The sequence below is a fragment of the Equus quagga genome, chromosome 15 (assembly GCF_021613505.1).
Source record: "Equus quagga isolate Etosha38 chromosome 15, UCLA_HA_Equagga_1.0, whole genome shotgun sequence".
Lineage (NCBI taxonomy): Eukaryota > Metazoa > Chordata > Mammalia > Perissodactyla > Equidae > Equus > Equus quagga.
This window is the reverse complement of record NC_060281.1, coordinates 16,386,164-16,410,954: the sequence shown is the minus strand read 5'-3', so window position 1 is coordinate 16,410,954 and position 24,791 is coordinate 16,386,164. Positions and strand designations below refer to the sequence as shown.

General features: G+C 36.6%; 1 protein-coding gene across 1 annotated transcript; it reads right to left on the bottom strand.

Annotated features, from left to right (window-relative positions):
- Positions 1 to 370: 370 nt before the first annotated feature.
- LOC124226680 (cysteine-rich secretory protein 3) lies at positions 371 to 24,747 on the bottom strand. The gene is made up of 8 exons (XM_046640297.1): positions 24,680 to 24,747; positions 14,196 to 14,266; positions 11,176 to 11,292; positions 9,619 to 9,706; positions 5,386 to 5,534; positions 4,864 to 4,961; positions 2,868 to 2,956; positions 371 to 919 (listed from the first exon to the last, which is right to left on the bottom strand). Exons 2-8 carry the CDS (start codon positions 14,262 to 14,264, stop codon positions 792 to 794), a joined length of 738 nt encoding a protein of 245 aa, XP_046496253.1. The 5' UTR covers positions 14,265 to 14,266; positions 24,680 to 24,747; the 3' UTR covers positions 371 to 791.
- Positions 24,748 to 24,791: the final 44 nt, after the last annotated feature.

Below are 24,791 nucleotides of genomic sequence, written 5' to 3'. Positions count from 1 at the left end.
ATAAATGGTAAATCTCTCTAAAGTATCTATTATTTCTCTTTTTTTCCCTTGGAAAATTGTATTTGTATATGCTGTCAGATAATGCTCCATTTTTGTTATTTATCAACTAAACCAGTAGGAAGGGGTTCAAAATGTCAAAAAGCAAGTAAAAATAGAATTGATTCCATTTTGTTAAAATTTAATTTCGTCGGCAAATATTTTGGAAATTTTGCTCTGTATAATCATTTATTTGAACTGAATCTAATGAGGGCTAATTATGAATACTATAAAATATTGCACAAGAATCACATCTACGTGGTTGCTTAGGTAAGTTCTTTATTCTTACTGATTACTTTTGTTTAAAGAGGAGGCCATAAGAGAAAGGTACATGTCAATCTTTGAATTCATTCTTTATACAGGTAAAAAATCATGTATTAGGAATAACAATGATTTGTTAGTCTGTAAATTTTTGGGGGGCATGCTGTTTCAGGAAACATGTAATTCTTCGTTTTAATCCAAAGTTCTAGGAACCTAAGTCTTATGGTTATACAACTTTCAAAATCTCCAATTGATTCAATTTATTACATTTAAAGTACCAAATTTATATCAAAGCCCAAAGTTGTCATCACAGACTACTCTGATTTTGTAAATCATTGTATGGAAGAGATTTCTGTAAAGATCCAGGAGAAAAAGATGCATTATGGTTTGGAATCAGCTTTGCAACTAGCATGCCTATAATTTCCCCTCTGGTATGTGTCAACCAAAGGATGCAGCCCTTCTCCACTTAGTCTTGCGCAATGCACATTGGAACTTCAGTAAATTTTGTTTTCACATTGACAAGTAGCCTGGCACTTTTCCTTGAGCAATTCATGTTCACAGCCAGCTATTTTCTTCAAGGAATCGCAGTTACTAACGAGATCTTCATACTCGCAGCTATTGGCTGTAACAAAAACAGATTAGTTACGTCATTATCATTTTCCTCAGTGGCAGCAACATAATCCATACATTCAAAGTGCATGAGGTGGGGTAGGACTGGACAAAGCTCAGCGTCACTTACACTATGATGGGCCTTTCACTTCTCGTGGGACATATGACTTGGCTTGGTTGAATTCACTGATTAATCCATCACTTTTTTATTTTGAACTTGGTGATATGTTTCTAAATGAATTGACCTACATTTTTACCTCAGCAAGAGAGTAAAATGAATATAAGAAAACTCTCTACACCTGCAGAGTCTAATATGGGAGCCTCTAGCCACATGTAGACATTTAAATTTAGATTATTCAAAGTTAGATAAAATAAAAAATTTAGTTCCTTATTCTTACTTGCCACATTTCAAGTGTTCAAAGGCCACATGTGACTAGTGGCCACTAGTAAGACACATGCTGGTTGAGAACATCTCCATCATGTCACACTAATGGGCAGCACTGTTTAGACTCCAGTGCTTTCTTTCTGGAGAAAGTGATTTCTATGGGAAGATAAAGATGTAAAACAATGATAATATGCCCCCTTTCCTTCTCATATTTCTTCTCAGATGTTCCCCAGGGGCCCCAAATTCAACAAATCTCAAACTAAATTCATCACACTACCCATAAGGCTGACAATTCTTGGGTATGGTCTCCCTACACCCCTCCCACAATCTCAGTGAAATGGCTCTCTGACTACTCAGTAATTTAGGCCAGGAACTGAATCAACCTGAACACCTCTTTTCTACTTCTGACCAGCACTCAATGAGCACAGGTAAAAAACACTGGCTATTCTACTTCTTGTCTCTCATCCCTGTCCATTTCTCTTCATTCATTTTGTCAGTAATGCAGTAAAGACATCCATTTTTTTTCAACCTATGGTTTTCAGCAGTTTTCTAGCTGGCTTCCTTCCAATTGTTTCCACAAACTATTGCTAGAAAGCTCTTTATAAAACATGATTCTGGCCTTGTCACTTTTTTGTTTAAAATCTTTCAATTGAGTGTTTATTGCTAATAGGATAAATTCCAAGCTCCTTAGCAAATAGCATTCAGCAGAGGTATAAATATTTAACTTTTTCCCTCTTTAATTGATTTATAAATTGATATCATCGATATTCTGAATTACCACTCAGTCAGAAAGAATGCTGACTAAAGTTGAATGCATATGAAAGAAAAAAATCTCAATGTTTGAGTCAACTCTATTGTTCACAATATTTTAATAAAAGTATCCCAACTATAAAAAGCCAACAGCTATTTTTACTTCTATTCATGACAATTTTAGAAATGATATATATGACATTTATTTTATTCTCTCCTTTGGCAACAATGTCCTTGTGAGTTGTGTGAGCCAATACTCTACGTAAATTAGATTTTGTCGTTAAAAATGTACAAAACTACTATCAAATTGTAAGGCAAGTGATCATTTATTGAATTATGCTCAATGATCCCAATTACAAAAAAAAAGTGAGATGACCAGCATGATGAACTCATTAACAGAAAAGAGACATAATATTTGGTTTGCCTGTCTAGACTGAGCCATAACATGGTCTTCTATCCTTAGATTTATGCATTTGATTCTTTCAAAATACAACCTTTGGTATAATGATAGTAACTTTAATGAGATGAACTATTTACCAGAAACATGTATGGTTAATATTTATGAGCTCTGCATAGTCACAAAAACACATTGATGGTAGATATTTTATTATCTAACATATAGTAATATTCTTTTCATTACAAATAATGTGTAGGTTATTGAAGTGTGTAAAATGTTTACTTAAACACACACTCTGTTGAATAATCATTTTGTGTTTTGCATAAGACATTATTTAAATTGATTACTTAAGGAGATTTCTTTATCCATAAAAAGAAAAAACAATATCAACTCTTTGTTAAAATAGGAAGTTAATCACTTCAAACTTACTGCATAGTCCATTGTCACAGTTACCAGGGCAACGGGCACAAGGTTTTCCTTGTTCATAAGGAGTATTTATTTTATTCACATAATTACCACTGGAATTTAAAATACATAATGTCAAATATTTTTCACTTTGCAGTTTAGTTTCTACTCTAAGGGCAGCATAAATCACAAATATATATGGTTGTTAAATGCTTTTACTTACGTTAACAAAACTGAAAAATCACAATTTCCAATGTTCACTGCGGATAACATACAAATTAAGAAAATACTTCCCACATTGACCCATCTCCTTGACTATAATTCTGCAGGCCGAGCAACTAAATTGGGATAACTAAAGTCTAGGGTTTTCAGAGTGTATTTCCATGTGGCGACACTCTCTTCATCTCCCAATGCACTTGGTCAAATCAGTAAGTCAATACACCCCTAGCTGGCTAGGGGTAGCACATACCCCCTAGAAAGAGAGGAGAAGCTCCTGGGGGCAAGGGGCTGCTGTATGGAAAAGATTACGTTACAACCATTTTATATTTTAAAGATGATGAAATACCATAATTTCTCTAATATGAACCCAGGACGATAAATCTCCAGTATACATATTTTTGACCTCTAGATGGGGTTAGTGATATTTAAGTAGTTAGTGATGTGTGGTGGGGGCAGGGAGAGCTGGGGAAGGTTTGTGAGTTTCTAGAGGTAGTGTGTAAGAGATTTTTCTGTTTAACAAAAGAAAAATGTTAATTAAAAAACATTTCAATAAATACCAATATCTAGGTTGTAATCACCTTAGAATGACTAACTTGTAACTCACTGATGATCATTATCTTATTGGCATTTTGTTCATTTGAAAATATATGGGAGTCCAAATCTCAATAGTGTCAAGTGCACCAAGATCCCAAGGCAATGCATTTCTATCTCAGTCTCCCTGCACAGAACATGGCTGGATGTGTGGGAGCCCTTGGAAAACCGTGAAATATATATAAAAGTGTTCTGGAAGTTCTCTCATTCCTTCTTTCCCTCATTATTCGCTCCAGCTCTCACTTCAGATGCTTGGCTCCAGATGTGCCTACTCACAGCCAGGCAGTGAGTTTGGATGCTTTCTCCTCGGATCCTTCAATTCTTTCTACTAAACCCTAACAGGCACCTACAGGAAAATGACTCTGAAGGTCACATTTCTCAAACTGGATCCCTACCTCAAAATAAATCACATAGGAAGCTTGGTTTGGGGTGACACTCTCTCTCCAGTGGAAGGAATTTCAAATATTAAAAATAAATTAAAATTAACAGATATAAAATTAACAGATATATTGTGAATATATCTTCAATAGATTCATAGGATTTTCTGTGCGTAATTCAAACATATTGCTTAAGGAAGGGGTATATTTCTTGCTATAAATCAAGATCTTAATGGGTGGTTCCTTCAGAGCATTTTATGTTAAATTCTGAGAAACAAAGATTTAAGATATTACCTTTTCTTGACAATTTGAAATATATGAGTCTCTTGAAAAGCCTTTGAGGCCCAAGATTTAATCAATTCTTAATGGTGTAATGTAGGCATTTTTAGATAGGCAGGAGTAGGAACATTCGAGTACAAAAGTCTGGAATCAGTAAAATATCATCCCATTTGCTACCTCACCTTCATCCCTGGCCAAACCATCAAGCTTTCACTTTCTAGTGTGTGAACTTAATCATAACCACAAAACCAATTCCAGAGAACTACACTCTACACACGCCCATGGAGCAACCCTGAGCCTTGGAGAGGCAATTGAGAGGGAAGACAAATCATTTTAGACATGAAGAAAGAGAACTTCAGAATATTATAGTTGAAACTGAGAAGTCAGTCTTCTTTCTGAGAAGTTGATTGTGTCTTAAATTTAGAAAATCTTTGTAAAGCTTTATCCCCCACTTTATTGAAATATGCTTTTTTAGTTTCATTTGTTTATTATAATTTAAAAATATTAAATTGCAGGTGGCATTATAGACAGCAAATTCCAAAGTGTATACTTACGCAGGACAATATTGGCAAACATAGTAGTATTTTAGAGTTCCTTGTTTGGGACAATAGGCTATTCCACATCCAACACGGTAAGATGAGTACCAAACAACCTGCAAATCCGTAAGTGAAGACACAAGAGTACATTAGGGAAGAAGGAAATATCAAAAAACAAATTGGAGGAAATACAAAACTGAAAAGAATGTTACTGATGTATTTTGTTTCCATATAGCTTATGGATATATCTAGTTAAATTGTTGAATCAAAGTAAAAATCTTTTAAAACATTGTGTTTCCATGTAAAGTCACTACTTTATCTATTTAGACTATTATAAAAATACAGAGTATGTTTCCCTACCAAGAGCCTGCGTGCTTTTGACAAATAACAGCTCACAGCTGAAATACCCACAAAATACCAAGACCATTCCTTACTCACTTGAGATCTTCTGCCAAATTCAACACTGGAATCAGTCAAAATTTGTAGAAGCTTTCTTTTTAGGGCATATACAGCAGAGAGTTTTTCATTTGTTCCCCTTACCTGGGTATAATGTCCAACTACTGCATTGGGAGTCTTTGGCCCCACGCCGTATTTAAAATCATGGACCTCATCATGCCAATTTTGGATTGCATCTGACCAGGAATTAGGTATACTCGACATAAAGAGATTCTCACCACATTTCATTGTACCTAAGAAGAAACAGATCATTCACGGTGAAAGCAATACTAAAGCATGCAATGACTAATGTGTGTGTGTGTGTGTGTGTGTGTGTGTGTATTATATATGTGTATATATATATATATCTACATATATAATATATATATTTATAATCAGAGTCCTTACTCTTCAATCTCAGTGCCCATAGTTGCTAACTGTGGATTAATACATAAGGGAATTCCTTATCAGCTGTAAGCTGAAAAGAAGTCAGATATGCCTAACACATGAAGCTGGACTCAACATGTGAAATTTCAAGTAGATGAAGTCCTCTTTCTTTAATATCTACTCTCCCTAGATTCATTCATTTACACATTAAATTCTTCATGAGTGTATGCCTCATGTGTTCTCAGCTTTGTATTATAAGCCAGCTGAAGGCAAATATCAACTCATGATTTTTCTCCTACTCTCACCCACACTCACTAGAAATTTTTCTTATATAGGAACCTCAATAGATGTTTAAGATTGTTATTTGCTGTGGATTTTGAAAAAAATCTTATACTCAGTTGTTAAGAGCCCCAAGCATGAAGCACATGACACTAGGAGGGACAAGATTTTCAGTTTTATGGATCTCCCCTTAATCAGCAAATCAGAACATCACAGGCCAAATTCTCCTTCTCCTCAAAGAATTAGGAAAGAAGTGCCTTGCAGCCCAGAAACATTTCAATATATTTTTCAAGCCTTGAAATTGATATTTATATTTAGATGACTTGAAATGTATTATCTACATGCTACTTAAAGGGAGTGTAAACTACTCTTGGATAGCTCCTTTAACAGGGGAAGAAACGAAACTAAGATTGTAGCAGTAGACTGGGATCTTCAAGACCATTTGTTTCAATCTTCTACTGAGTATAGTCATCCCTGTTCATAATTTAATTAAATTATAGTATCAAAAATACAAATAACAATGGCAGCCCTACCTCAAAACAGATGAGTTATTTACTGCTTTCAAATTGGGCTTGCCTATATCTACATCATTTTTAATAATCTAAGGACAGGCATACCTTGTTTTATTGCACTTCCTTTTATTGTGCTTTGCAGATATTGCATTTTTTACAAATTGAAGGTTTGTGGCAACCTTGCATCAAGTCTATCGGCACCATTTTTCCAACAGCGTTTGCTCACTTAGTGTCTCTGTGTCATGTTTAGCAATTCTCACAATATTTCAGAATTTTCATCATTGTTATATTTGTTATGGTGATCTGTGATCGTTGATGTTACTATTGTAATTGTTTTGGGGAACCACAAACCATGCCCATATAAGATGGCAAACTTAGCTGATAAAAGTTGTGTGTGTTCTGACTGCTCCACCAACCAGCTGTTCCCCCATCTCTTTACCTCTCTTTGGGCCTCCCTTTTCCCTGAGACACAACAATATTGAAATTAGGCCAGTTAGTAACCCTACAATGGCCTCTAAATGTTCAAGTGAAAGGAATAGTCACATGTCTCTCTCTTTAAATCAGAAGCTAGAAATGATTAACCTTACTGAGGAAGGCATGTCAAAAGATGAGATAAGCTGAAAGCTAGGCCTCTTATGCCAGTAAGTCAAGTTGTGAATGCAAAGGAAGAGGTCTTGAAGGAAATTAAAAGTGCTACTCCAGCCGTCACATGAATGATAAGAAAGCAAAACAACCTTATTGCTGATTCAGAGAAAGTTTTAATGGTCTGGATAGAAGATCAAACCAGCCACAACATTCCCTTAAGCCAAAGCCTAATCCAGAGCAAGGCCCTTACTCTCCTCAATTCTATGAAGGCTGACAGAAGTGAGGGAGCTGTAGAAGAAAAGCTTGAAGCTAGCAGAGGCTGGTTGAAGAGGTTGAAGGAAAGAAGCCATCTCCATAACATAAAAGTGCAGGGTGAAGCAGCAGGTGCTGACGGAGAAACTGCAGCAAGTTCTCCACAAGAGCTACCTAAGATAATTAATGAGGGTGCCTACATTAAACAGCAGATTTTCTGTGTAGACAAAATGTCCTTATATTAGAAGAAGATGCCACCTAAGATTTTCATAGCTAGAGAGGAAAAGTCAATGCCTGGCTTCAAAGCTTCAAAGGACAGGCTGTCTCTCTTATTAGGGGCTAATCCAGCTGGTGACTTTCAGTTGAAACCAAGGCTCATTTACCATTCTGAAAATCCTAGGGCCCTTAAGAATTATTCTGAATCTACTCTGCCTGTGCTCTATAAATGGAATAACAAAGCCTGTATGACAGCACATCTGTTTACAACATGCTTTACTGAATCTTTTAAGCCCATGTTGAGACCTACTGCTCAGAAAAAAAGATTCCTTTAAAAATATTGCTGTTTGACAATATTGACAATGCACCTCATCACCCAAGAGCTCTGATGAAGATGTACAATGAGATGAATATAGTTTTCATGGCTACTAACACAATATCCATTCTGCAGCCTCTGGATCAAGAAGTAATTTTGACTTTCAAGTCTTATTATTCAAAAAATATATTTCATAAGGCTATAGCTGCCATAGATAGCTGTTCCTCTGATAGATCTGGGTAAAGTCAACTGAAAACATTCTTGAAAGGGTTCACCATTCTAGATGCTGTTAAGAACATTTTTGATTCATGGGAAGAAATAAAAATATCAACGTTAACAGGAGTTTGGAAGAAGTTGATTCCAACCCTCATAGGTGACTTTGAAGGGTTCAAGACTTCAGTGGAAGTAACTGCAGATGTGGCGGAAATAGCAAGAGGACTGGAATTAGAAGTGGAGCCTGAAAATGTGACTGAATTGCTGCACTCTCATGATAAAACTTGAAAAGATGAGGAGTTGCTTTTTATGGATGAGCAAAGAAAGTGGTTTCTTGAGAAGGAATCTACTCCTGGTGAAGCTGTTGCGAAGACTGTCGAAATGACAACAAAGGATTTAGAATATTATATAAACTTCATTGATAAAACAGTGGTGGGTTTGAGAGGATTGACTCAAATTTTGAAAGAAATTCTGCTGTGGGTAAAATGCCATCAAACAGCATTGCATGCTACAGAGAAATCATGCATGAAAGGAAGAGTCAGTTGATGCAGCAAACTTCATTGTTGTCTTATTTTAAGAAATTGCCACAGCCACCCCAATCTTCACCACCCTGATCAGTCAGCAGCCATCAACATCCAGATAAAGCCCTCCACTAGCAAAAAGATTGACTTGCTAAAGGCTTAGATGATGGTTAGCAGTTTTTAGCAATAAAGTACTTTTAATTAAGGTATGTACATTGTATTTTAGACATAATACTATTGTACACAAGAGGCTACAGTATTGTGTAAAATAACTTTTACATGTACTGGGAAACCAAAAAATTTGCATGACTTCCTTTATTGTGATATTCACTTTATTGCAGTGGTCTGGAACTGAACTCACAATATCTCTGAAGTGTGCCTGTAAAAGTTTTATCTAATAATTCATATATATGATATTTTATCTCATTGTTTTTATGTTCCTTGATCTAGAGATCATGTCTTATAGGTTATTTTTAGGTCTAATATAGTATTGCATGCATTGTAGGTACCTAGGACATACCAAAAACTTATTGTCATCAAAAATTAAAAAGAAAATAGTAAAAATAGATGCTAATGTTAAATATTTTTGAGTAAAATTCAGAAAATTTGACAAAATTCAACATATTTAATAAATAAAAAAAACAATGGTTTTCAAAACACAAACAGGCTGCATAACATGAAAAGAACACTGGCTAAGGAGTCAGAAATTCTAAGTTTAAATTTCCTATATATGACACTAATTACCAAACGGTTTTCCCCTGATAGTTTTCTAGTCTTTAAAATAGAAAAGAGATGATATATGACCTGCTTTACTCTTGAGATGGTGTAGAGTACAAGTGTGATACTGTGTGAGACAGTTTTTATAAAATGCAAAACACTCAATAAGCACAGGGTGGTGCTTCTCAGAGTTACTGCTCACACAGAGGTACTTTCACTTGAAAAAGGCAGCATTAGAAGTGACATTTATTCTCAAATATTTCTTAATGAAACATCAAAAAATGCCTTCTCATTATTTTAATTGTTCATTTACTCAACAAATATTTATGAATTTACATACCGACTGCGCGATCTTCTGCTTTACTGTGTTGGAGAAGGCACTTGTTGGCCCAGTTTTGGGCATTTGTTGCTGTCTTGCTGTCCCATTGCTAAAAAATCAAGGAGGGGGAAAAAAGATATGCATTTGACTCAAACCATGAAGGAGCATAAGCTTTGTAATGAGGTTGCTAGGTTGACTTACATCATTAAAGAATTTCTGTACATGCATCTTCTGATTATCATCATAATCAAAGATATATTTTTTGATGTGCCTTTTTCTGCTCCACAAAGAAATATAGATTGAATCTCTGCCCTAAGTAACTGAAAAATCTACGGTAGTTAAGGATCTATTTATGATAGCAGAGTAGGCACATCTAAAGATTTTTAGTAATGGTCCTATCCTAATTATTGACAAACACATGGAGGTTTTGAGGTTATTTTTCCTATAATAATGAGCAGGCATACTTCATTCCCAGTTCCTTTTTTTTACTGAATACATTTGGGAGATATGTGGCCTTTAGTACTGGGCCTGGCAAAGTGGGTTATTATTTACCACAAGTGGCATTGATCCTATAGGGAAAGGTCTTCTTGATCCTAGATTAAGAGAGAGAGTGAGCAGAAAAACTTAACAGCCTCTCATTGGATGTCCAAAGATTTGGTTTTCATTCTGCCTCCGCAACTTAAATTGCCCTGTAAACTGAACAAGTCATTTAACCATTATAAAGTGAAATTAAGAATTTCTGCCCTGCCCCATGGAGTTAGTGAAGCTGAAGCTTTGGGCCCCTCGCTTGCATAGGCCCTTCCCCAGGTTGTGGTAGGGAACCTCAGAATATGTTTGGCCATTTCTTTTTGTAAAACTTCCAATGGTAAGATATTTTTGTGCTCTCTTCCTTTGAGTTCCTTTAAGCTTTATGTCAACAAAACTTGGATTTCCCCTACTAAGATGCCTCCTAGAAAATATCTAGCATATAGGGTGGAGCCCAGGTGGAGGGGACATTAATAATGAGGAGGAGGAGGAGGATATTGTAAGTATGACTGTACAGAGAGGGGCTGGAAAGAAGAGCTGCACACAGCCCAGAGAACTTATTGGAAAATTGTTTTGGATCAAAATAAACAGAAAAGTCCTGGTGAAAGTGTCTGAAAGTCCATTTATCAAGGTCAGAAGGTACATACTAACCTCAGGGCCAGGATCTTAACTCAGGGTTCATGGAGGGGGTTCAGGAGCTCCATGGACACCCTGAAATTGTATTCAAGTTGCATGCCTTTTTTTTTCTGAGAAGAGAAATTCCCTTCACAAAGATGGGGAAGTCTGAAATGGGCATGAGAGGGAGTAGTTTCTGACAGATTTTACTATTCTAGTGCATAGAACATATAATGATAGGAGGAAATACAATTTATAAGCAAGAATAGTATGTGGAATCAAAAACAGAAATTCTTCTTTGCCCATAACATAGCTCATATGAAATAGAACAGAGACAGAACTTCCCCAGCGACAAAGTTCTTAAGAGATGTTATTTACTAGGTGCCTGCTGTTATCACAGCTGGTTCAAGCCACTTTCTTTATGTTACTGCCTCTTACCATCTTCAGCATGTTACTGGCAAGTGGAGAGACTCTTCTCCTTAGGTCATTGTGTTTATTTACAATCTCTCTTTGGACTTCGCTTTTGGTGATTGACAAAGCAGCAAAACCTGGATCCTAAAGGAAAGTCAAATTAGAATAATGTTTTTAAAGTTTGGAAGATTGCATAGATGAGTGAATAAGTTACATTCAAGAGAACAATGATTATTTTAAAAAGTGTTCAGTTCAACCCAATATTAATTTTTAAGCATTGCCAATAAATCTGAGCCAAAGCTATCATTTTTAAATAGGAACGAAATTGTATTACATTTTGAGAGTGAGGATGTAATTCATGGTATGACTATTAAAAACACCTCTGAGGCCACGGATACCAATTTCTCGTGTTAAGAGACATCTTAAGGTGATTTTTCTAGACATATGAGTGCTAACATAATGACAAAGGTACAAGATAGGAACCATCCTCATTCACACTCGATCGGGCTGCAGCAAGGCAGTGGTAAAGGTAGGAGCAGGGGACTCATTCTAGAATGTAACAAGAACTTTGACCTGACGTAGCATCTGTGTTTAGAGAAAGAACATTTAAGCCCAGTCCAAGTGCGTTCAGTACTGTAGTAAATGAGTCTACCTACTACATAGCAGATTTTATAGGGTTGCTCAAAAAACAATTTTATAATATTAAACAAATCTCCAAGGTAATTTGGAGGAAGTAAAGCCATCCAATTAATGGACTGTTGCTGACTGTGTTCCTTTTAGTAATAGAAATGTAACTGATAAGGGATTCAGTTGGGTGCTGATATTTTTGGTGTAACTTTGTGTATGTATGTGCAGGAAGTCTAAGCCTGGGCATAGAATAATGTGTGAATTGTTCCATAAGGCTTACACAATTTGAAGACCTAAATTTACACAAGAGTGTGATGTTATATGAACATGAGCAAGAGTATGAAGTGTAAACTTAAACAGATAGGCCCTGTGTTGATTTTCCCTGATACCTTTGGGTAAGTTATTTTCTCCTCTCCTCATACTGAGTTCCCTCAGAGCTCTCTGAATACTGTGAACACAGGTCTGACCGCATATTATTGTCACTATTTACCTATGTGCCCATTTCTCCTGCCTGTTTGTGTGTTCCAAAGGACATGGACCAACAGTGAACGCCATTGTGCCCACAGAATCAGCACATTCTCAGCTACTGATTCCTAAGTTAGAAAGGATGCACTCGTGAAATAGCAGTAGTGGTCAATGTCTGCAATTACATCAAAGCATGAAAAACATTGGATATGTCCTATTGACCTCCAAAAACCTGCCTAAAGTGAAGTAGTTTCATTTCAAAGAATATCAAAATTTGGTCCTTGAGAAAGAACTAATTATTTTCTACCCCTTACCCCATCTTGCTTTGTAGATAAAAATTCTACTAAAGAAAACATGCCCTTGTTGGTTTTTTTAAAAATGAATATCAATTAAGCTTTTCTTAGGTGTCAGGAAATATAAAAAGCGTTGAGAATAAAATGGATCAAATATGGTATCTATCTCTCCTTGGAGAGTTTATACCAGATAGGCAAAATGACTAACTAGTTCCACCACCACATAACTGAAACGATAGGTGGGATCTACCGGATACAGGGGAAGGAGGGATTCATTCCCCTTGGCTGAGGTTAGGAAAGGCTTCACAAAAGATGGTCTGGATTGGGGTTTTGAAGGGTGAATAGTGTTTTCTGGCCATCTTGAGAAAGTACAGAAAACCTTCTGGGCAGAGGGTATGTAAAGCATCTGATCAGCAAACATTTAGTGGTGCCAAAGACCAAATGATATCTCCTTTTTAAATAATTGTGTAAACAAAGACTCGGAGATGGACCAGAGAGATAATAGGGAATTACAAAAGGCGTGAAAGGAAATCTTCAGGAAAGAAATTGGGAAGATAGCAAACCACTTGAATGAAGTGCTAGGTGGTGAATAAATGTCTTCAGATTGAAATTTGATTATGCTAACATAATGACTGTATTTCCGAATGCCAAATGAGGTTTGACACAGTTTTCAGAATTCTCTGGTCCGAGGTGTACTAGCTCTTCCTATACGCTCAGAGTGAAAGAAGAGTGTGGGAACAGGCAGCAATGACCAAAGCTCTTCACATCCAGAGGTTTTCTGATCAGGAGACAGCACCTTACATGGGCACCTGCCCACCAGTCATTGAAGAGGAAGATTGATCCTGTTCTTGGGGTTATGAAAATGACACAGCATATTAGCAATAAGTAAAGCAATTTATCTTACATGTACTAATTGTAAGACCGTGAAAAAAATCCCAGTGCTTAATATTTTTAGTAAGACTTCTCTTTTTAATTTAAAAAAGGTATAATTATTCTCACACAGTAACTGAAAATTTAATGTGATGAGGTATGTGAGGAAGTTTTGCTAATTTGAGATTATACAAACATATTATTAATATTCTGAGGGGATCACATGTGAATAAATTAAATTTTAAAAAATCAGGAAAGATCTTGAGACAGAAAGAGTTTCATTAGTTTTTGAAACCATAGACCAGTGCTGTCAACTGAAATATAATCAAAGCATTACATGTAATTTTAGTTTTTTGGTGATCACTTTATACAAGAAAAAAAAGATTAATTTGATATTTATAATGTATTTTATTTAACTAATATATTAAAAATATTTTGTTTGCATCATGCAATCAGTATTAAAATTACTAATGAAATATTTTCCATCCCTTTTTTTTACTGTCTTTGAAGTTTTCTATGTATTATATTTATGCAGACTTCAATTCAGACTATCCATATTTCCCTCACGTGTTCAATACCCTCATGTGACTGAGAGCTACCATATTACTCTCCACAGCATTAGACTTAATTATGTTGAGTACCTTGAGCAACTGGTGAGTACTTTGTAATGTACCAGACAGTCTAGCCCCTTTACTTTCAAAAATTGATCTAGTCTCTTCCTCGTAGAAGCTCCTATCCTATCCCTCAAGGTTGCTTGGATTGCTCTGAAAGGATTTGCAACCTCAACCATACCTGTCCACTTGCAGGAAAGAATGGAAGCAACACGGCAGCCAGAAACAGCAACACTGGTAATAATGCCATTGCTGGGAAGACAAAAGGAATAGAGACCTGCGTTGGAATGTTTTGTGCATGAACTTCTGAGGAGCAAAGGGAAAAAACAAAACAAAACAATGTATTGATCTCAGTTATCCCAAATTTATCAGCAACATGATGAGAGAAGACTTGCCACCTGGTGCCAGTAGAATGATAATAGATTCAGCCTCAGAAACAAGGCTCCAATGGGGACAATAAGGAATGAACAGAAGTACTTGACCGAGGCCCTTGAAGTACACCTATAAATGTTAAGGATATACTACCCAGTTTCACTCTAGTCCCACAGTCTTGTCCACATAGCTACTCTCTTTAGGTTCCAGGAATGGTTTCTTCCTACGTTGCCCATTCAGGAGTAGTAATAGCTCCCAACTGTTACCATTACTGGAGTACTACTGCATTAGTCCTTGCTGATTTCCTTAACTCTGCTTAATCCTTTATAAATATCCCCTTACTAGTATTTCTTCAAATGACCAGTTAGCATGTGCCACTTCTTTCCTGCCAGGACTCTGGCTCATATACTTGCTATTCCTAGAACTCTAGGTAAATCTACTAAGAAGCAAGTGCTTTCCTTTAGTCCTTTCAACCATTCTCCTCTTCTCTCCCCCTGCAACCAGTGTCTTCATTCATTCACATCAAACTTTTCTCTTTATTACAATGCCTCAAATTCCAAATTCTGGGTGTAAAAACAGAAGGTAGATTTCCCACTTTTGAAGGGTTGCTGACTAAATCTGTATTAGAACCCTCAATATGTTCACATCCTTTGCCTCACTAATTCAAATTCTTGGAATCCCGAGGAAATAATAATGTATACTGGAAAAACTTTAGGCATAAATTTTTCATCACATTAATATTTATAAAGGTAAAAACATAATCAATTACATGCTCAATAACAGGGAGATAAAATGTCTAAATACAGTCATGCGCCACATAACGAAATTTCATCAACAACGGACTGCATGTACGATGGTGGTCCCATAAGGTTAATATTCATACGGCCTAGGTATGTAGTAGGCTATATCATCTAGGTTTGTGTAAATACACTCTATGATGTTTGCGTAATGATGAAATTGGCTGAGGATGCATTTCTCAGGACATATCCCCATTACTAAGTGATGCATGACTGTAAATTAGAGTAAACCCTCTTGTTATAGTATATCAGGCATAAAATTATGTTTATGATGGTTTTATAACAAGGAAAATGCTTATGCTTCAAAGTTAAGTAAAAAAACCCAAAACACCAAGTAGTATATGGGAGATCTTTTGCCTTCTGTTATGGATGAATGTTTGTGCTCTTCTGAAAGTCACATGTTGTAGCCCTAACCCCTAGTATGGCTGCATTTGTATTTGGACCTCTAAGGAAATAGTTAAGGTGAAATGGGGTCATAAGGAGGGGCCCTGATCCAACAGGATTGGTGTTTAAATAAGAAGAGACACCAGAGGGTACTCTCTCTCTCTCTCCTCCAAGCATACAGAGGCCATGGGAGAACACGGTGAGGAGGTAGCTGTCTGCAAGCCAGGAAGAGAAGTCTCATCAGAAACTGACCATAGTGGCCCATTGGTCTCAGATTTCTAACCTCCAGAACAGTGAGAAAATAAATTTCTGTTTTGTAAGCTGCCCAGTCTGTGATATTTTGTTATGTTAGCCCAAGCAGATTCATACACATTCTCCTATTTAATATTTGAGGGTTAGGTTATTTCTGAGTGAGTTCCAAGGTCCATACATGTAGTGATTGGAAATCTTCTGGAGCTACGGTTCTGCCTTGAGGTGCGTGTGTGAGAACAAGGCACTGTGATAACAGGTTACCTCTGACTGTTATCCAGCATCCGTATCTTAATGCAGTTTTGTTTTTCTCATGGACAGATGACAAAAATTCTGTGACATAGGTATTTTGGGCCAATTTTAAGCTGAAGTAATGGAAGAAATTTTATTGCATAGTGTTATTGATGACTTTGATGCAGAGGGAGATCCGGGAATGCATACGTTATGATTCTCCTGGAGGACAGTAACAGAAACAGAACCTCATCCTCTTCTCCCACAAAATTAATGATCAGACAGAAAACCAGGCAAGGAACACGTGAGATTAGACAGAAACACAAGAGAATGAGTTTATCTTCATGTGGTAAGACATTCTTTTCTGCATTTTCTATAATGAGTCTACATTATCGCAATTACAGTAATTAGAAAAAGGAAAGACTTTTATTGCAAAGACATTATTAACTCTTGGAAAAGTGCCTCTTACTTTATCGAACCTATCATCTGTGTTGCTTTTTTGCAACCTGGTGTAGCCAATAGTTTAGGCATTATGATGTCCTTGTAAGAGAAGAATGGAGGCACAGAGATATTAAGTGACCTTCTGACAGTCTCACTGCTGGTTAGTATGTAACTGGGACAGGCCTAAGATTTCTTTTAATCTCAATATCTATTCCCCAATAACTGTATTATACTTTTTGGGGGCATGGGGTCCTGAGTAAGAAAGAAAGCTCTTCATGAATTTCTGCCTTGATGAAAGTAGTTGTTTGTTACTATAAATCTTTTTGCAGCTAATAAATATCTGGTAGATTACTGAACATGTTTGAGAAAATTAGAAAAAAATTAACACAATATTAACGATTAAGTCAATCCTTTCTGTTTTCTTTCAAATATAAAATAAAACTCCTAAGACTAAAAGAGCCCAATATTTTCTCAGGATATCCATCTTGAATTGAAAACATACCCTATTATGACAAACTTTATGTAACTTTGTTGAAATACTGGAGAACTGTGTTGGCATGTTAATGAAGTGTGTTTGTCCATTTAATAACTAGAATGGGAAGAGAGGGAATTGAACAGGAACCACAAAATTGCGGCATATTGCTATAAGGGTTCTATAAGGAATACAAATTATACAGATGTTTCTACAGTGTTCTGGAAATTTAAGCTCTTCTATGCCATTGAAATTTCACAGGAATAGGAAAAGGTTGATTTTGTTTATGTGGAGGCCTGGAATTGGCCACCCCAAGATATGTCTCTTTGGTATGATGATTATTTGGGGCTGATTACCTTGCACACAGGAAAGCAACTGAAAAGTAGAGCTTGCTTGCCCTTTGTTAGGAGACATTTACATTGTAAGGGAAATCTCCATCTGTAAAGGTGCCTCCCTTTCTGTACCAGGAAGAAGAGGGGGATGACCTTATCTCTAGAAACTCCTATCAATACAGAATGCAAGGACTTAAATCTTTATAATAATCTTATTCCTGTTTCTGGTAACCTCCTGTAACTGACTCCCCCCACCCCCAACGTCATCCTTTGTCTTTAGCTGGATATGATATTTAAGGTGGGGGCTTCAGCCATTGTGGCGAGTTGCTCAGCTTGCCTGAGCCTCTCCCATGTATACATGTTATAAAGCTTTGTTTAATTTTCTCCTGTTATTCTGTCTCATGTGAATTTAATTCGTTCTCTGGCCAGAATAACCCAGAGAAGGTAGAGGAAATGTCTTCCTCCCCTACATTTATATTGTAGTTTTTAGGTGGAAAAGAGGAAGAGATGGGGGAGCAGAATGAACATTTGAAGACAGAAAAGGAAAAGCATAGAAAGAAAAATGAATGTATTTCTGTATAAAGCAAATACATAAATTTAGTGTCAAAAAGAGCCGTTTTTATTTCTCGACTACCTGGACCCAGATTGAGCAAACCTAAACTTTGGCACCTGGTATTATGGGAAAGGAAAGAGAGCCCTGTGAGTGTTCAGAAGCCTGGGTTTTTGTTGTTGTTGTCGCTGGTGCTCTTTTATCCAGCTCGTCTTTAACTAGCAATATGAAATTGAAAAATCTTCATTTGTCAAGTTAGAATATTGTGACATAGGGTCACCTCATAGGATTTTTATGAGGTTTGAGGAGACAAGTAATATTAAAGCAATTTGAAAACATAAAAAAATCACCATACACGTACAAGTCCTGGCATTGACATTACTATTTTTATTATCATTTGAGTTGCTTGCTGCCTCAGCGGGGATTGTTGCCAGAAATCTCTCAGCTCTCAGGGCCTTCAGGGATTGGCTGTTCTGAAGACAGCTGCTGGGCCCAAGATCATGCTCCCTTCCCAGGGCACCCTCATCCTCTGTCTGTCAGAGACGGACTATAAAGGCTGACCTCTTTGCTCCAACTAGGGGCAACTTTGACAAATCAGCCCAGCTTCAGAACTACTCTGAAGTAGTTGACCGGCTGAAGCCTCCAATGAGACTGCATCCCAGCTTGATTTCTACCTTGGCCTAATCTCGTTCCTTTCCCCTCCCTTCGTAGGGAATTTTTCCCAAGTGCTTTCCTCAGTAAACTTCCTGTGTCTCAGATTTTGTTGGCTCACCTGGGGAGCCCAACTAGGGACTTCATTCATTAATCTTTTTTCCGTAAGTCTAGTCAAATAGGATTGCTATCTATACCTTCATTATCCTTTGATCATATGCCCTTGATGCCTTTGATCATGTTAATCCTCAAACCTGGATTCTTGCCACATGCTTCGAGAACATTTCTGAGTCTGTCTCTCCCTAGAAACTCATAGGCTAACTCCAGAAGCACTCATCTTGTCCCTGGATAGGAGTATTTAAAACCCACGCAGTACACTTTGATTATGTTCAATTTTTGCGATTTATGTGCAGGAACTTATTTCTCTCATTGCTTCATGTACGTTTGACTTCTTTCCATAACTAGATTGTGAGTTGGGAAAAGGCAGACTATCATCTTCATACTCTTTTAAATGCCTAATGGCTAAAGATGGTTCACTCTGTACTTGCTTCTTGGTGGAGCTTTCAAAGTCTCCAGAAGATTCCCTCTTAGGCTAGCATCTTGGGCACATACATCCCTCTGGCAATGGCCTCAAGTGGGCCTCCTGGAGAGTTTGAGAGCAAAAGAGAAAGACAGATCCTTCTTTTTTTGCAAGTCATTGGCAATCAGGTACTGCCCTTTCCTTTAACAAACATTCATCAAGTTTCACACATTCTGTTCAGGACAGCATGCTAGATAATGCTGAACCTGATTAAGTGAACAGGATGTGATTCCCACCCACCCTCAGAGTCTTGGCATATTATTAGGGGAGCCCATCATTTAAGTACCAGAGTGTGAGTTTCTTGGACTTTCCCATGTGTGCAAAAGTGGAGAATAAATTTTTATCTTCTTTTCCCTGACTCATTCTGAGGTTTTTGGAGAAGAATGGGGAAGGGCCTAACATAGCCCAGGACTCTTGAATTAAATATTTCAGATGAGGTAAATATGATAAAGATCAATTAGCTGTAAGACCAAAGCACTTAGCTCCACCCCACCCCTCTTCCCCAGGGGCCGCCCTAAATAGCAGGTGCTGCTAGGATAGAGTTTATTTGCACGTTCATTTGGCAGAGTCACACAGAAAGCATTAGGAAAAATAACCGCCTCTTCCTGGTCTTCTACATGCATGCAGACAATTTCTAAATGTGTGTAGTCATGCATTTCCTCTGCTGTTTCCTTAGGAACAAACTTTAGATTCCTTTTAAATTATCTATCTTGAAAGAGTTATTTTGGGGGCCAGCCCATTGGCATAGTGGTTAAGTTCCTGGGCTCTGCTTTGGCGGCCCAGGGTTCTCTTGTTCAGATCCCAGGTGCAGACCTAAACACTACTCATCAAGCCATGTTGTGGTGGCATCCCACATACAATAAAGAGGAAGATTGGCAACAAATGTTAGCTCAGGGCCAATCTTCCTCACCAAAAAAAAAAAAAAAGTTATTTTGCTATGTGCAAGTCACCCAGTCTCTCCTTTTATATGATTTTCTGCTCTGCCAGGAGTAATATTCCTTTTACAAACAGATTAGTAATTTCTCCTAAATGGGACTAGAGAAAAGCCAAATCCAGGGATTTCAAAGATTTGTAATTCCAAGTGTTGGTGGTTTACTGCTAATTACAGGCAGCAGAGCAAATTGTGTCTTTTTGAAGCATAAATGTATATGACACAATTAAACTGTAACATATTCCTCCTTCTTCACATTGATATTAGGACCACTACTAAGTTTAAAACACTCATTTCAAAAAGAAAATAAGTTATTTTCTCTAATGACGTAACATCACTGCCTATTAACTGATAAAAAACATATACGTACAAAAGTTAGACTGGCATACCTTTCCTTAAAAGTCCGATTTGTGGAAATAGGGATTTTCAAATCATAGACTAGGGAGAATTTGCTTAGTTCCTAAGAGAAGAATTCATAAAAGAGTCCATTTGAAAAGTAAGCTTTTAAGTTCTGTTCCAGTCAGGACATCAAAATAGGTAGGCTTCTTATGATTGCCCCACAGGAACACTGAAGGAATGATAGAAGCAAAAGGGAAACATGGCTTCCAAAAAGTATCAAATAGATAAAAAATCTAAGGAGAATTAAGTTTCTCGTGACTCCTTGTATGTGTATATGGATGAGTGTGTGTGTATGTGTGTGTGTGAGTGTGAGGTGGAGGAAGGTGTTGCATCCTGGGGCTGTGCCTGGCCTGATGGTGTAGTGATGGTAATGCCTTTTAGTTCCTGCTCTTGCCTCAAGATAACCCTTTCTTCCCCTTTATTGCAAAATTCTATAGCAACAGAACAAGCTCTTTAGTTCCTACTCTTGCTTCAAGATAATTATTACTTCCCCTTTATGGCAAAATTCTACAGCAACAGAATGAGTCACCTGTCCCTGTGCCATATGTTAGCAAGATAGCATCATGGAACCATAAAAACCTTCATCAGATGTGAAGAATTAATGAAATAAAGACATGTGGGGGGCCAGCCCATGGCTGAGTGGTTAAACTCATGTGATCCACTTTCGCGGCCCGGGGTTTTGCTGGTTTGATCCTGGGCACGGACTTAGCACTGCTCATCAAGCCATGCTGAGGCAGTGTCCCACATAGCACAACCAGAAGGACCTATAACTAGAATATACAACTATGTACTAGGGGGCTTTGGGAAGAAGAAGAAGAAGAAAAAGAAAAGATTGGCAACAGATGTTAGCTCAGGTGCCAATCTTTAAAAAAAAAAAAAAAGACATATGGACCACTCTATGTTGCTGTTATAGTCATACCTCTCTTCCTCCTTGGCCCCCCAAGTTTATGTGAGTATAAATTAGTGTGACTACTTCCTCTCAATGCTGTTTCTTCCTAAAGCGTAACCTGAGGAGTGGAAGTGAATGGAAGTGATTCTGGAATTGATTCCTAAAACAGATAAGGATAATAGTAAATAATATAGATGCCCGTTTCATAAATGAAATGCAAAAATCCTAACAAAATGTTAATTCACCAACTTCAAAAATACATTTAAAATATGATCAAGTAAAGTTTATATCAGGACTGCAAGGATAATTCAAAATTACAAAATTCTTTGGTCTAATTCACCACGTTAATGGAATAAAAAAATCATGTGGCAAAAAAATGTTATTAAATTCAATCTCTACTTAGAGCCAAAAAAAAGAGAACAGAGGAATTCATTAATTTGGTCATGGCACTATTGCTAAATATTTATAGAGAATATTATAGTTATTGGAGAAACTCTAGGTGTATTCCATTTAATATTGAGGACAGAAAAAGAAGGACTAATGTCAGTGGTAATGTTCAACATCTTATTTGGGATGTCCTGACCAAAGCAATAAAGGAAAAATAAATATTTGCAAGTCTTGTAAGGGAAGAGGTGATATTGTTATGATTTTCAAATGATTTGATCATCTATCTAGAGAATACAACATAATCAACAAGTTTTCTAGATGCAATATCAACCTACAAAAAATACCATTGCCATTACCAGCAACACTCAACTGGAAAACAAGATTAAAAAAAAGGATACCACTCATAATAGTAACAGAAACTATAAAGTATCTATGAAATAACAAAGAATAAAAAGTTCCTTTTTGGGGAAAACTTTAAAACTCTAGTAAAGGACATAAAAGAAGATCTCATAGATTGAGAGATTTTCATGATCTCAAATGGTATGTGTTAGTATAATAAAGATACCAATCCTAATTAAACTAATATAAAAATTCTTTATAATTCCAATAAAAATTCTAATTGACCCACAAATAACTAAGTAACTGTTTTACAAGAAGAATTAATTTCAGTATCTTTTCATATTAGTTATTAAAATAGACTTCAAACTTTGACAAAAATTTTATATTATTGTAGGAAGAGACGAATGGACCAATGGAGGTAAATAGAAAATTTAAGAGACAGACCAAACAAGGTAGCATAAAAAAAGCATCAGAGGAAGAACAGATTATCTAGTATATGGTATTAGAAAATGTAGCTCACTACATGGAGAAAAATAAAACCATATTGTTTTTTTCAGTTTTTTAAATTTTATTATTATTATTTTCTTCTTCTCCCCAAAGTCCCCCAGTACATTGCTGTATATTCTAGTTGCAGGTCCTTCTGGTTGTGCTATGTGGGACGCAGCCTCAGCATGGTTTGCTGAGTGGTGCTAGGTCTGAACTCAGGATCCAAACTGGCAAAACCCTGGGCCACCGAAGCAGAGTGTGTGAACCCAACCACTCAGCCACAGGCCTGGCCCTCTAAAACCATATTCTTTTTAAGCTTTACCTATAGTGATGAATGTAGAAGGATTAAATTTATAAAGAGAGAAAAAATGATTTATATGCAGCTTTTCAGGGCCATGTATCTTTGCCCTAAGTGAGCCACACATAATACCTTTCTATGGTGATCCTGTGTTTTGTGGGAAGCACTGTGTCACTCTTTATGGGCTCATTTAAAACTCCTAATAATCTAGGTAGTAAATGATGTTGCTCGATACTCCAGTTTATAGACGAGCAGTCCCAACATCAGCAATTTAGTAATGAAATGCCAGAAACCAGCAGAAGAACTAGGGATAAGGCCAGACAGTTTGGCCTCACAGCGCTCGATCCTGAAAGAAGGGGATGGACATGCTTTACATGATTATACAGACCAGAAAAGCTGCTGTTAACAGTATTACCACACATGTGTGTAAAGTGTGCATTATAGGTATAGACACATTTATATACCAATCACAGACCAGAAAAGTATCTGATGCAATATTTTCAACCTGTAAATGTAATATTTAATCTTGATTCTGATCCCTTTCATCTCACCACTTGTCTCTGAGACAGAAAGCACTATACGAAGTTCACAAAACTTCTAGACTTTGTGACGTAGGAAATCTGTAAAGATATCTAAATATAATAGCTGCCTTGACGGTTCCCAAAGAGCATTTTTTTTTTGCTTTCCAGGCATGAGTTACCTTCCTTTTACTTGAGTTTGCTAAACAACGTCATTGGAATTCTTGGAAGCATCTGATTTAAACATTACTGGAGAGTTCTGGCATTCTTCCTTTCAATTTACCTCCTCCTCTTAGAAATCTGAGCTCAGTCCAGGGGTCCCATTGACCTTACAATGAATCATCATAGAGTAGCCCCTCTAAGCTTGAAACGCATCATCAGTTTAATTTCCTTTGATTCCCCTCCAGGGGGTTGGTTAGTCATACAGGCAGACGTTGGTTTTGGTTTTAACTAGCAGAAGAGGCAACGCTTGATCTCTGGCAATATTGTAAGTTCTGCCTAAGTTCCCTGAATGGCATTCAGCCATAGAGGAGAAAAGCATTAATAAAATACTTTGAAAGTAAAATCGTCCCTCTACGAGGTAAATAACTCTTTATATGTTGTCATTAGATAGTTCTGTTGTCTCTTAGTATCTTTTTTATCCATAATCACTTCTTATTGCTAAAAATGTAGAAGTTCTATGTGGAAATGCTTCCTTATATAAAATATACACAGTATATTATGCTTAAATTATTTATATGCATGTAGCTGCCTGAGTAGATTGACTTTTGATTGGAAACATTTTCAAAGTCTTTTTTTTCTTTTTGATTTGAGTACGTTTCATGCGGGGAATTGTATCTTATGTTGATAATCTTTAATAGAATATTTTTTATCTCAAGGTCAGTGCTATAATTTTGTTTTGATGGATTTAAACCTATTAGCAATAACTTCCTGTCCTTATTTTAATAATGTCTGTATTAACACATATCCACATTTGTGAATATTAAAGTTACCAATATAGAAGTATGCACACACATATAACTACAGTTTTCCATTTTTCTGTTAAAGGAAGCTCTAGTATAATTGTTTCTAAAAGTCACAGACATTGGAATTAATTATATTTCTTATGTTAGAATGAAAGGTAAACTTATTCATTTAAATATTAAATTCAATAAAAGTGCTTTTGGAATAATAGAGTTATATATTACTTTATTAGCTTAAAAAGAGTCTAATTACGTAAGATTATTACTCTCAAAAAAGTTATTAACAGAGTTTTGAAAATCATAGATTCATTTACTACATATCATTTTACCACTGACATAGCATAAATAGATTAGCATAATGAAATGTTCATGGTAAAATAAAGGAGCTATCACTTACAGTTGGTTCTCAGAGCAAGGTGAAGCGTCTGCTTTACCTGTGGGAAGAGGAAAGGTGGAGAGAGAAGGTTAGAGAGGTATATATACATTACACCTATTTCCTGTTTTGGCAA

What these genes read in the sequence shown, in the direction of transcription:
- LOC124226680 (XM_046640297.1), bottom strand. Translation starts at nt 14,264, where the DNA reads ATGGCATTATTACCAGTGTTGCTGTTTCTGGCTGCCGTGTTGCTTCCA. An exon ending in TCTTTCCTGCAAGTGGACAG is followed by an intron (nt 11,293 to 14,195) that starts GTATGGTTGAGG and finishes ACTTTCCTTTAG; the next exon opens with GATCCAGGTTTTGCTGCTTT. An exon ending in CCAGTAACATGCTGAAGATG is followed by an intron (nt 9,707 to 11,175) that starts GTAAGAGGCAGT and finishes TTGATTTTTTAG; the next exon opens with CAATGGGACAGCAAGACAGC.